Source organism: Mus caroli, chromosome 6 (assembly GCF_900094665.2).
Source record: "Mus caroli chromosome 6, CAROLI_EIJ_v1.1, whole genome shotgun sequence".
In the NCBI taxonomy this organism is placed as follows: Eukaryota; Metazoa; Chordata; class Mammalia; order Rodentia; family Muridae; genus Mus; species Mus caroli.
The window spans coordinates 52507207-52520308 of NC_034575.1; the positions used below are offsets into that span (position 1 = coordinate 52507207).

General features: G+C 37.4%; 1 protein-coding gene across 1 annotated transcript in view; it reads right to left on the reverse strand.

Moving 5' to 3' along the window:
• Positions 1 to 10252: 10252 nt before the first annotated feature.
• Positions 10253 to 13102, reverse strand: part of Herc6 (HECT and RLD domain containing E3 ubiquitin protein ligase family member 6) — a 68965-nt gene continuing 66115 nt past the window's right edge. The window contains exons 21-23 of the mRNA XM_021164082.2: positions 11082 to 11265; positions 10888 to 10990; positions 10253 to 10644 (exon numbers count right to left, since the gene is read on the reverse strand). Coding sequence (XP_021019741.1) covers positions 10388 to 10644; positions 10888 to 10990; positions 11082 to 11265 — 544 coding nt within the window. The 3' untranslated portion in view covers positions 10253 to 10387. The remainder of the gene's footprint in view (positions 10645 to 10887; positions 10991 to 11081; positions 11266 to 13102) is intronic.

The following is a 13102-nucleotide window of genomic DNA, read 5'->3' on the forward strand; positions in this document are numbered from 1 at the left end:
AATCAGCAGCCAACATCAAACTAAATGGAGAGAAAGTTGAAGCAATCCCACTAAAATCAGGGACTAGACAAGGCTTCCCACTCTCTCCCTATCAATTCAATATAGTACTCAAAGTCCTAGCCAGAGCAATTAGACATCAAAAGGAGGTCAAAGGGATACAAAATGGACAGGAAGAAGTCAAAATATCACTCTTTGTTGATGATATGATACGTAAGTGACCCCAAAAATTCCACCAGAGAACTTCAAAACCAGATAAACAACTTCAGCAAAGTGGCTGGATATAAAATTAACTCAAACAACTCAGTGTTCTTCCTCTACTCAAAGGATAAACTCGCTGTTAAAGAAATTAGGGAAACAACAACCTTCACAATAGTCACAAATAATATCCCATACCTTGGTGTGACTCTAACTAAGCAAGTGAAAGATCTGTATGCACAAGAACTTCAAGTCACTGAAGAAAGAAATCAAAGAAGACCTCAGAAGATAGAAAGATCTCCCATGCTCTTTGATTGGCAGAATTAGTATAGTAAAAATGGCCTTCTTGCCAAAAGCAACCTAGAGATTCAAGCAATCCCCATCAAAATTCCAACTCAATTCTTCATAGAGTTAGAACAAAATTCAGGAGGAAATATGGAGACCAAGTGTGGAGCAGAGACTGAAGGAAAGGCCCTCCAGAGACTGCCCACAGGGGGATCCATTCCATATAGTTACCAAACTCAGAAACTATTGTGGATGCCAAGAAGTTCTTGCTGAAAAGGAGCCTGTTATAGCTGTCTCCTGAGAGGCTCTGCCAGTGCCTAACAAATACAGAGGCAGATGCTCTCAGCCAACCATTGGACTGAGCATGGGGTCCCCCAATGGAGGAGTTAGAAAAATGACTGAAAAAGCTGAACTGGTTTGCAAACCCATAGGAAGAACAACAATATCAACCAACCAGACATCCCAGAATTCCTAGGGACTAAGCCACCAACCAAGGAGTACACATGGAGGGACCCATGGCTCCTGCCGCATACATAACAGAGGATGGCCTTGTCAGACATCAATGGAAGGTGAGGCCTTTAGTCCTGTAAAGGCTCGATGCCCTAGTGTAGGGGAATGGGAAGACAGGAAGCAGGAGTGGGTGGGTTGGTGATGGGGGCGGGGAATAGGATAGGGGGGTTTTGAAGGGGAGACCAGGAAAGGGGATAACATTTGAAATGTAAATAAAGAAGATATAATAATGTATATAAAATAATAATAATAATAATAATAAATTAAATGAGCTAATTATGGTAGGACACACCTTTAATCCTTGCATGCAGGAGGCAAAGGCTAGTGAGATGGAGAGCAGCCTGATTTACATAGTGAGTTCCAGGATAGCCAGGGTTTTGTAGAGACTCTCTGTCTCATTAAATAAATAAATGAATGAATAAATGCATAGATAAATAAATAAATAAATAAATAAATTTGAATTGTGTAATGATAGTATATGAAATTCAACAAACAAGTTCTCCAGTCAAACAAGCCTACAGTTAAAATTATAAAACATAACTTGTTCCATGGACATACTGCATTTGAAACATTTAAGAAAACTGTAGTCAGAACAGTGAGCTGTTACTACCTAGACCACCAACAATTTTCTTTTCCCATCTCAGTTCAGAGAAATGGCCACTACAGAAGATGTAGTCAAGAATCTAGAACCCCTTCCCTACGAGTTATCAGATAAAGGTTAAAGTAACTGCTTGGAGGTCACCAGAATAATTGTGTAATTATTAAAGACAATATATGCATGTATTTCTCCAACTGATTTTTGGAGCAACTGTAGAAAACACTATATAACTCTGTTGGGAGGCTATAACATAACACTCTTGCTATTAACTGTGTGGGGGGATTAGATGTGAGCAAAGCTGTAATTAGAGCAAGGAAATGATACCAGATGGTAACAAATTCACAGTGACACAGAAGAGAATCAGAAACCATAAAGGTAATGTAATCAATTCTATAAACATACTTGCTTCTTAAAATAACCTTCAAAAATGCCAAAAGAGAAATCTAAACAAGAAACCAAAGGACCAATAGGACCCCTCAAAAAATGTCCAAGAAGGATAAAAAGGCTACAAAAATAACATTGAATTAGAGTTGGGTATGGGGCCTGCTCTTAAATTTGGTTACGTTACCCAGTGAGACTCCCTTGGAAAAAGAACCTGATTTTTCTTTTGCCACTGGATATGAACTACATACAGATAGCTTCCAGGTTGTGGATGTGACCTGTGCCTACTTTCCTTTGTCAATGCTGGGACCCTGTGCATCTTGTGCAGATTTTATGTGTGCTGCCACAGTCTCATTAGACTTTTGTGTCTGGAAGAAACTGTTTTCTTAGTGTTATCCATCACCTCGGGTTCATATAATCAATCCATTTATCTTCTGCATAGATCCCTGTGCCTTGAGGAAGGACTTTGATGAAGGTATCCCACTTAGGAGTGAGTGCTCCAGAGAATCTCATTCTCTTCTTGCTTTCCAGTTTTGAGTTTCTTCATTAGTTCCCATCTTCTGAAAGAAGAGGCTTCTCTGATCTGGCCTGAGAGAGGCACTGATATATAATTGTATATTATTAGAAGTCATTTTATAGCTATGTTACTTTAGTAGAATAATAGTATTAGGCTTTTCCAAAAACCCATGACCTACTTAGTCTCATGTTCTTGGCCACTTTAGCAATGGTATCAAGTAGTCAGATATGGATTCCAGCTCATGCAGTGGGCCTTAAATCTAATTAGAAAGTGCTTGGTTTCTCCTGTAACATTTGTGCCACCATTGTACCAGTATATCTTGCAGGCATGTGGTTGTAAGTTGCAGGGTTTATAGTGGAGAGTTATTTATGATTACAGATTACCTTCCAGGTATGGACAGTGCCTTCCAGTATCATGAACACTAGTCACTAGGACTGAAGCTTCTAGTTAGGTACCAGGTCAACTTCTGTGTATTCAGTAATGTAGGTGTTTTTAAATATAGAACATTATCATCAGGTTGTAGAGAGCAACCAATAGCCTATGTTGTTTGGGGGGGGGTGTCTCTTTACTGCTCTGGTGCTATAAGAAGATACCATGACCAAAGCAACTTATAAAAGGAAACATTTAATTGAACCCTTGCTTACAGTTTCAGAGAATTACTTCATGATCATCATGGTAGGGAATGTGGCAACAGGCAGGTAGATATGGCACTGTGGCAGGAGCTGAAAGTTCACATCTGTCTCATAAGACTGGGCCTGGCATGACTTTTGAAACCTCAGAGCTTACTTCCAGTGACACACCTCCTCTAATAAGGCCACACTTTCTCAAAAAAGACCATACTTCCTAATCCTTCCCAAATGGGAAGTTCCACTATGTGGGAACTAAGCATTCAAATATATGAGTCTATGAGAGCCATTCTCATTCAAACCACCTCAGGAGCATTCCAGTGGGTCACTTTAGCCAATGACTCAACAAGATGTAAACTATTTCTAGCACTGGGGGTTTACTCTGTGCCATAAGGTGCCATAAGACAAGCTGTAGCAATGTCTCCCTGTTATTTGGTGACTCAATTTATATTTCTTTCATATATATATTGAACTACTGTGATGAAAGTATATTCTTTTGTGTTTAGCTGGAATGTACTATAGTTGTCTGATAAGTTCATTTATTTTGTGATTTTACGTAATTCCAGCATTTCTGTTTAGCTTATGTCTGTATGACATGCCTGTTGGTGATTGTGGGGTAAAAAAGTCACCCACTATCACTGTGTGAGAGTCAATATGTGGTTTTAGCTATAGCAGTGTTTCTTTCATGAACGTGCTCTTGTTGGTTTCTTCCTTTAGTGATTGTGTAGTGTAACCTTCTGATTAGTTTTAGTTCAAAGTCTTTTTTTTTTTTGGTCAAAATTTAAGATAGCAATACCAGCTTGATTCTGGATTCATTTGCTTGGAATTTTTTTTCTATCCTTTTATACTGAAGTGATCTCACTCCTTGGTGATAGGGTGTTTCCTGGATGGGGAAAAAAAGACGATCCTGTTTTCTAATCCAATTGGTCAGTCTGTCTTTTTATTGGGGAATTGAGACTATTAATATTAGGAGTTAACAATGAGAAGTGTGTATTGATTCATGTGATTTTGTTACTGTTGTTGTGGTTGGGCCTTTCTTCCTACTTTTGATTCAAATGTTCAGGATCAGGACAGCAAAATGTTATTCTAATATTTTTAAAACCTTCCACTGGTATCTGTAACTTCTCATTTGAAACACTAAAAAGAGAAAGAAAACTGGACTATCTATTCCCATGAACACTAGTATTTTCTTTTTAAAGAATGAATATCTTTCACTGAACATACTTTCTTGACAGCCCTTGACATACAAAATCCTACAATAAATATTACAGTGGGACTATTAAAAATCTATTATTTCCATTGCATTCATGCATCAATCACCTTGAAGCCAGGTTGGGGATATTGTACCCTCCATCTATAAGGCACCCTGTTCACAGGTCTCAGTGGATGCCAGAAATGTCAATAGCCTGAAACTGTAGGTTATGTTTTCCTATGAGTACACACATTTTTATAAACATTCAAATTTTTACTTCAAGAAAATATTAAGTGTATTAAAACTTCCCATATCACTACTAATATACCATGGAACAATAACTAAATCAGGGGTAATTGAACACAGGCACTGTGATACCTCCCTGTCAGTGTGGGAAAACTAAAAGATGGTTTATATCTTGGGTGAAACAGAATAAGATGGCATGTGGTTTCACCAAACTACTTAGACTGTTCAACAAGTTAAATTGGATGAGATGCTTGTTTCCATTTAATAGTTTTCGATTGTAGGTAGGCTGCGTACTAGGTTAAACTATGGAAAGTGAAACCACACTTCGACATTTGATTCTTGTGTAGAAAAAGACAAGCAGGGGGGAAAAGGATAAGTTATAAGACAGGGAAGAAAGAAAAACTTTCCCTGGACTATAAATGACCTACATCACGGAAAAATTACAGCATTATGGGAACAATGGCCAAATGTCCCATTCTGAACTAAATGTTCAGAAATAGGCTAAACCCTCACAGAACACTCTATAATTCTAAGTGCATTACAACATACATGTGATTCATACAGATAAGAAAAAGAAGATAAGTGTTTCTCAAAGGTAAGGCTGAGAAAGCCATTGAGTCAGTCACAGGGAAGTCACTGGTGAGATGTGGAGGTACATGAGCCTTAAAGGATTCAACTCTGCTCTGTAGGTGGAGCCAGCTAACCCTCTTCACTCTGTGACCTGGTGCCCTCCTTGCAGAAAACACCAAGATCTCAACAGATTTGTTTTAATGACTCAGTATACCACAGAAAGGACAGAGAAATGCCAAATGATGACCAAATCATGTGCTGACACTAAGTGAAATGAGCCAGAGGCATGAAGGCAAGTAACATGTTCCCTCTAATATATGCAATTTAGGAAAGCACAAAGAAAAGTATGGAAGTACAATAGCCAATTAAGGATAAAGAAGGGGGATGTAAGAACAAAATCTAATTTTAAAAAATGACTTATTATTTTTATGTGTATGAGCATTTTGTCTACATGTATGTATGTGCACCAAATGCATGGTTGATGTCCAATGACATCAGAGGAGTGCATCAGGTCCCCTGGGACTGGAGTCACAGAGGGTTGTCAGCTGCTATTCGAGTACAGGGAATCAACCCTAGGTCTTCTGAAAGAATAGGTTCCCTTAACTGCTCAATCACCACCTCAGAGATAATAGGGGTTGGATATGCTCAAAACCCATTTTCTATTTATGAAAATGTCAGATTGAAACCTGTTACATGACACAAGTAATGTATGCTAATTAAAAATTTTAAAAAAGGTAAGTGTGATCAATAGCTCAGACAAAATGACAATATGAAAATTTTCATGAGGATACTAAAATTTTACACCTTGAAAAGTATAAGAACTAAAGTTAAAAACATAGAAAACTTAATGTATGCCAAGAGGCTAGAGAACTGGAAGGTGTCAGAAAACCCCATGAAGCAAAGTTAGGCCAGGACAAGAGCACACACAACTCTCAGCTGGAGAGAGCACACACAACTCTCGGCAGGAGAAAGCACACATACCTGGAGAGAGCACAAGTACCTGGAGTCCTAGATGTCGAACTCACAGGCAGTTGTGAAAACAGGCACTCTCCTACATCTGAAAACCAGAAAAAGCCAAATTGTTCTCACAACTGAAGAAATCAAGATAGAATTAAAAAAAAAAAAAGAAAACCAAAGTACATTAGAGTAAAACTACCTGAAAATTAAAATTTAAGGGGAAAACTTCCAAAGTGTCCAGAATAAAGACTTGTTTCAAAAGAAGCCAGGTGTGGTGGCACACACCTGTAGTACCAGCTACCAAGCACCGAGGTAAGAGGATCTCTTGAACCCATAAGGCCATAAGGCTGGCCTGGGCAAAAAAGAAGACTGTCTCAAAGAAGAAAACAACAAGCACTCATAAAGTTTGTTATAAACTAAAACAAAAGCAAGCAACCCATTTATTATAAGCTGTTGATAATAGGCCTTAAATGTAAATGTACAGAAATAATTAAGATCAGGATTGGGAAGAAGGCTTCATGGGCAAACTATTTGCTATATAAGTATGAGGACCTGTAGTTGGTCCTACATCCCAGCTTCCATGTAAGAGCCAAGAGAGGCAGATTCTAGATGGGACAAAGTAGTCTAGGTTCAATAAAATCTGTCTCAAAAAGTTAGTAGAGAATGGAAGAGGAAGAATTAAAACTCAAACTCTGGGTCACATAGACATGGACATTCAAATACACTCATATGCTCACATACCCACATATATTCATGCATAACACGAACACACACACACACACACACACACACACACAGAGAGAGAGAGAGAGAGAGAGAGAGAGAGAGAGAGAGAGAGAGAGAGAGAGAAACAGAGAAACAGAGAAACAGAGAAACAAACAGAGAAACAGAGAAACAGAGACAAACAGACAGCATGAGCATAAGGGGGGGTGCGTGGAAATAAAGTCAAAGGATAGGAAAACCTGGAGAGGAATGTCAAAAAGGAAGAGGCCAAAGGAACCCCTTCAGAGAGCATCTTTGGGGGCACCTTTCCCAGAAAAGTCTTCCTGGAGCATCTCAGCTCAATTGCCAGAAGAAAAAAAAAATCTGACTTTTTAATAATCTTTTAGGGGTAGCAGGAATTTGACACCATGAAACTTATTTTAGTATAGTGTATGTGATACAAAAGCATGGAGAAGACAGATACTGGCTAACACCATAAATGAGGAGTTTCTGTTGGGTCACAGTACAGACTGCAAGCTAACTCTGCATCCCAGAGAGAACTGCAGGGAAGCGATGTCTAATTCAGACCTGTGCTCTTACCAAGGGTTAGGTTATATAATTCAGAACACTTGGCTACCATGTACAAAGTTCTAGGTTCTACTCCCAGATACAAGGAAAGGGAATCTTGGTTGGCCAGTTGTTGTTGGATATATTTCTGACTTTTCAGTTCTGTTCCATGTGATTTGGTGACCTGTACACACCTCCTCCCAATTCACACCATCTTTTTCACTTTATACTCAAAGTGAATCACAAAATCAATATATGGAAGTCCCCTGTATTAGTTACTTTTCTATTGCTATAATAAAACATCATAAGCAAGGCCTCTTATAGAAGGGAAATTTATTTGGAGCTATAGTTCCAGAGGGCTAAGACTCCACCACAACCTCAGTGGGGAAGGGTGGCAGAAGAGCAGGCAAGCATGGTGTCTGCAGCTGGAAGCTTCGACCTTGATCTATAAGTATGAAGCAGACCATGCAACCTGGCAATGGTGCATAGCTTTTGAAACCCCAAAGTCCACCCTCAATGACACACTTCTTCCAGCAAGGCCACAACTTTTAAACCTACTCACACAGGGACACCAACTGGGAACCAAGTATTTAAATGTCTTAGTATATGGACCATTCTCATTCAAACCACCATACCCTTCACCTTTCATCACTCTTTAAATTATGCCTCAGCTATTCTGAGCCCTTTACATAATATACTTTAGGATCCATTTATCAGTGTCAACAGAATAAATTGCTGAAATTAAATTAAATGATCATTTGACTACATGTGCTAGTCAGTAGACTCAGCTTTTCTAGGTCTAAGACCAAACATTCTCTCTAAACAGTAAACAGTAAGTCTCATACACAGACATAGACAGTCAGACACATACCACACACACAGACATACACACAATACACACAGAAATATAGACACACATACAGACACACAGATATGCACACATAAACACCACACACACATGCAAAGATACACACAAATACATACATATACACACAGAGACAAAGTTATACACACAAATACATACCTTATACACACATATACACACACATACCCACAAACCTTGGACTAATAGCATGTTGCTATCAGTAAATCTGATCTTTTTACTACATATTGATTTAAGATTTCATTAGTTTCTTTAAACAATATAGTTTTCATTAGAAAATACTTAAAAACATTAAAATTACTCTCTGTTATTTCCTATTTTTCATATGATAGATGACAGTGATTTTCCAATTCACTGTGTGTTTGTGAACTTGAGTCCTGAGCTCTTTCTACATTTATCTAATGTGCTTTTTAAGACTCTTCTACATAGTTAATATAATCTAAAAATAAGGCTTTTTGTTCTTTGGTTTTGAATTAATGTCTTTTATTGTCTTTATTTATAATATAAATTCATATCCTGAATACAATGTTATATGTACATGATAGGCCTTCCCATCTTCTTGGCAGTGGGCAGCATTTAGTCTTTTGCCACTAAGAAATCAACCGTATCTAGGTTTTATCAAATTGGCAGTTTCCTTTAGGCCTTGTTTGCTTTCTAATACATGACTAGGTGCTATATTTTGCTCAGTTACTTTTCTGTCTATTCTGAGGTATTATATGGGCATTCTTTCTATCGGTCTGTTGAGATGTAGTTGATTTTTAAGTGCATCTCCAGGTTAATTCCTACTTGGTTGTGAGGCATCACACTCTACATTGTATTGGATGTTCTAAGTATATTAAAATCTCAGGAAGGATTTTGGCGTCTGTTCACATAAGATATCTATGGTTTCCTTTCTCTGTGACATCTTTGTCTGGTACTAGAGCAATGTTGGGATCCGAGAGTTAGCTGAAGCGTATTCCCTCTTCTAATGATTCATTTGCTTTTGTTGTGGCAATTGATGACAATCATTTTATTATCTTTAAATGATCTATTTTTAATTAGCTTATTTGGTTTCTTTGGAGTTCAGTAAACATCTCACATATAAAGCCTGATAAGTCTATAAAGATACAACATCTTTACAGAAATGGAACTTTTATGATGAGTGATTGCCACAGCAGCATATGTGTCATTCTTATGACAAATTATATTTGTTTATGAAGTCATTTCAAAGCTGTGTAATTCAATTTAAGGTTTAACATTAAGTAGAACTAGTATACAAGATGTATTGGTCATTTCCCATAGCAGTTCCATTGCTTCATTAATTTACTCTATAGCATCATAACAAGACATACTGCAACTTATTCCCATTTTGCCAACCACGAGAAGGTATGAGCTCCTGATTGTTTTCACTACTTTACTAAAATAACAGTATCTATGTTTAGAATGTATTTTGGAGCACTGTACTAAGTATAAGTATCTTTGATGAATAATAAATGTCAACACTTAGAAGTTGAAAATAAATCATTTAGAATTTTCTAAAATCACAACTCGAAATATGTTCCTTAATACAAAATATGCACCTATATGCTTCAAAAACACATTGAAAGCTTTGCAAACATGGTTTCTTAATATTTTCAAACTAATAGTTTTTTATTGGTACAATAAAACATTAAATAAATATTTTATTTTTTTATTTTAATGTAGGTATATGAATGTTTTGGTGGCATGTATATCTGTGTACCATATCCATGGAATGTCTTGGAGGCCAGAGGAGGGGGTTCGATCCCTTAGGACTAGAATTACAGACGAGAGGTGAGTAGCCATGTGGGTGCTGGGAATTGAGCCCTAGTCCTCTGGAAGAGCAGCCAGTGATCTTAAACATTGAACTCTCTCTTTAGCTCACAATATTGAACATTTTAAATATTTAGTATATTATTAAATGAACATTGTTGTTCAGGAAATATTTCAGCCAAAACAAACATTCAAAAGCATCAAAATTAAGAATGCAGCAAAGTAAAAAAAAAAAAAAAAGAATGCAGCGAAGTATTATAGAATTGTTTCATTAAAATATTAATTTATAATTTATTTATCTCAAAAACTGTGCAATTCAAGTAAAATCCTTTAACCTCTTGTCCCTACTTAGATTAAGGAAAGACAGAAGAATTCCAAAGTGAAACACCTAATTCCTGAGTCTGTGAACTGCTGGGAGGTGAATGTTTCTGCATGGGGATGAGACAAATCCCGTGCTATTGTTGATTGCAACCTGAAGTGCTTCCTTCATCCTTCGCATTGAGGAATACTTAGGCAGGTCTAGCATCCTGTGACATGTCAATGATCTTAGGTTATCTTCTTCACTGAAGGTTTCAGAACACCGGAATACTATCCCTTCATGCTGTAGGCCTTTCACATGCAGCCTATCACATCCTGTAAGAAACACTAGAAAGGAATACAATTTTGTTAAGAATTTTCATCTAGAAATTTTCAAGATACATAAAAAGAAATAATGATCACATTTAATAAATATTGAGTACACTTTTTGTGCAGAAAAACTGCACAGGGGCAGGGGTAGGGAAAGTCTAGAAAAATAATGGCTTTGGGGTTTTGTGCTCTACACATATATGTGCCTTGCCATTAAAATAATCCATTTCCTGAAGACTGGATATCTATTATAGTACTTACAGAGAAATTTTTTCTTTTCATCGAAAGTTAAGTCATGGAAAGCCTTCCAAAACCGCAGAATAGTTGGGTGTGATTTGTCATATCCATCTTCATACTTTGAATTCTTGAGAACAAGAGAAAAAAGAGAGAAAGTTTTAGGAAGGATACGAGTCAGTTATTTGGAAACATTAAAGGGTACTTGGGTTACCACTTACATTTTCAAATTGTTTCCAGTCACAAGTAGCATTTCCAATTATTGCTGTCATTAGTTCTTCGGGCTGGAATTGCCTAATTATATCCCAGTTACACACCTTGTAAAATCCTCTATGAAATTCTTCATAAATCGTCTTTATAGATATGTTAAAAATGTAATCAACACACTTATGCACATAGTCTGTCCTTGATGGAAGAAAAAAAAATCCAATGACATGCCTTATCCATGACTATAATACTATCTATTTTTCTCTCCTTACTCTATTGAGAAAGAAAAGTAGAACTTCTGTGTAGCCCACAAGTCTATACAAGACAGGGAAATGAAAACTTGACTAACTAGGAAAAAAAAGGTCCTTAGAGAATATAAGAGAAGGACTCAGACTCTACAGTATTCTCATTTTACATATTACAAGGAGTATTTGTGTCTCCAATCTGAATATTTGTCTTTGAACAGGGACATGTCCCAATGAGCTCATTATACATGGAAAATGCATTGTAACACATCTGACCTACTAAATATTGTAGCTTAGCCATTTTCCCTCACTAGCTGCTCTCCAGCATCAGAAGTATTGCATAGTAAAAGAGCTAGCTAAAGAATGGTCAAAAATCCAAAATTTATGGAGTATGGTGACCATGGAACATCATATGCTTTCACATCACAGGGAACTACGGGAATAAGTCCAACCATTTGGCCCTTGCTTCTTTGCTTCTACACATTCCTTTCTGACATCCTTATCTGGCTATGTCTTGTTCGCAGGAAACCATATGTTGTAAGCATTCTCCCCAGCATGGCATGCTTCCTCTTTCCAATCATCAGATTTTTCTATGAAAATGAAATTCTCAGGGCTGGCCCTTCTCTTCTCCTTCCATCCCCCATCTCTCTTCTAATAGATCACTTTGTGAAAATAAGTTCTGCAAGGCTGACCTTGCATTATCAGATACACTTAACACAGTATGATAGATTTCCCTGTGGCAAGAGACACCATGTGGATGTGGTTTGACTCTGTCCAGCAAGCATATATGTGGTGAGATTTATCTCTCCCATTGTTGGGTATTAAGAAGGTAGAAACTTGGTCTAACTATAGTGTTTATGGAAGGACCTTTGAAGAGTGATTACAGTTACATGAAATCATCAGAGAAGAGCCCCATGACTGAACTCTGTTAGCCTTACTAGGTGATGAAAAGGAAGATGAAAAGAGACAAACAGCCACACTCCTCATGTCTGTCAGGTGCTGCCCTTTCACACTCAAGATGAGGCTAGCAAGAAGGCCACCCACAGATATGGTCCTTGAATTTCCAGAACTACGACATAAATACAACTCTTTTCCTAATAAAAGTTACCCAGTATTTGATAATTCACTACAGTAATGGAAAGTGGACTATGTGGGGTATAGAAACATCTCCATTAGAAACATGTTCACCCTCAACCCCCCACCACCCCTTTATACAGCTTTTGTAACTAGCCTATTTGAACCACCTCTCTCTGTCCTCCCTGTAACCAATCATGTCCTGCCAGTATAATAACCAGTTTCCCAAAAGGAAAAAGGGTGGGGTGGGATGTCAGGAGACAGAAAGAAAAAGAAATACAGAGAGAGGGCAGAGGGAGGGAAAACGGAAAAGACAGGAAGGAAAACCTCATTTGTATCATTTGCTAATGTTTATGCTCTAAATATTCCTGCCATGGCTGACTTCAAATTACTAACACTTTAAATAATAACCTTTGAACAGTGATGAAAATTTTGGAGTCAGATCCCATAAATTAGTACCAACTGGTTTATCTGATACATTACATGATGGTCTATTTGGGTATCAGCTTTCTGACCACTAAGATACAAGTTATATATTTTGCCTTTTTCATGCTTCTGTTACTAATATCTAGAATATATTGTGACAGAGAATACAGTCTAAAATTATACCTTAGAGGACAGAAATATTTATTTTTTTCCAACATTTTTTATTATTAGGTATTTTCCTCATTTACATATCCAATGCTATCCCAAAAGTCCCCCATACCCTCCCCCCC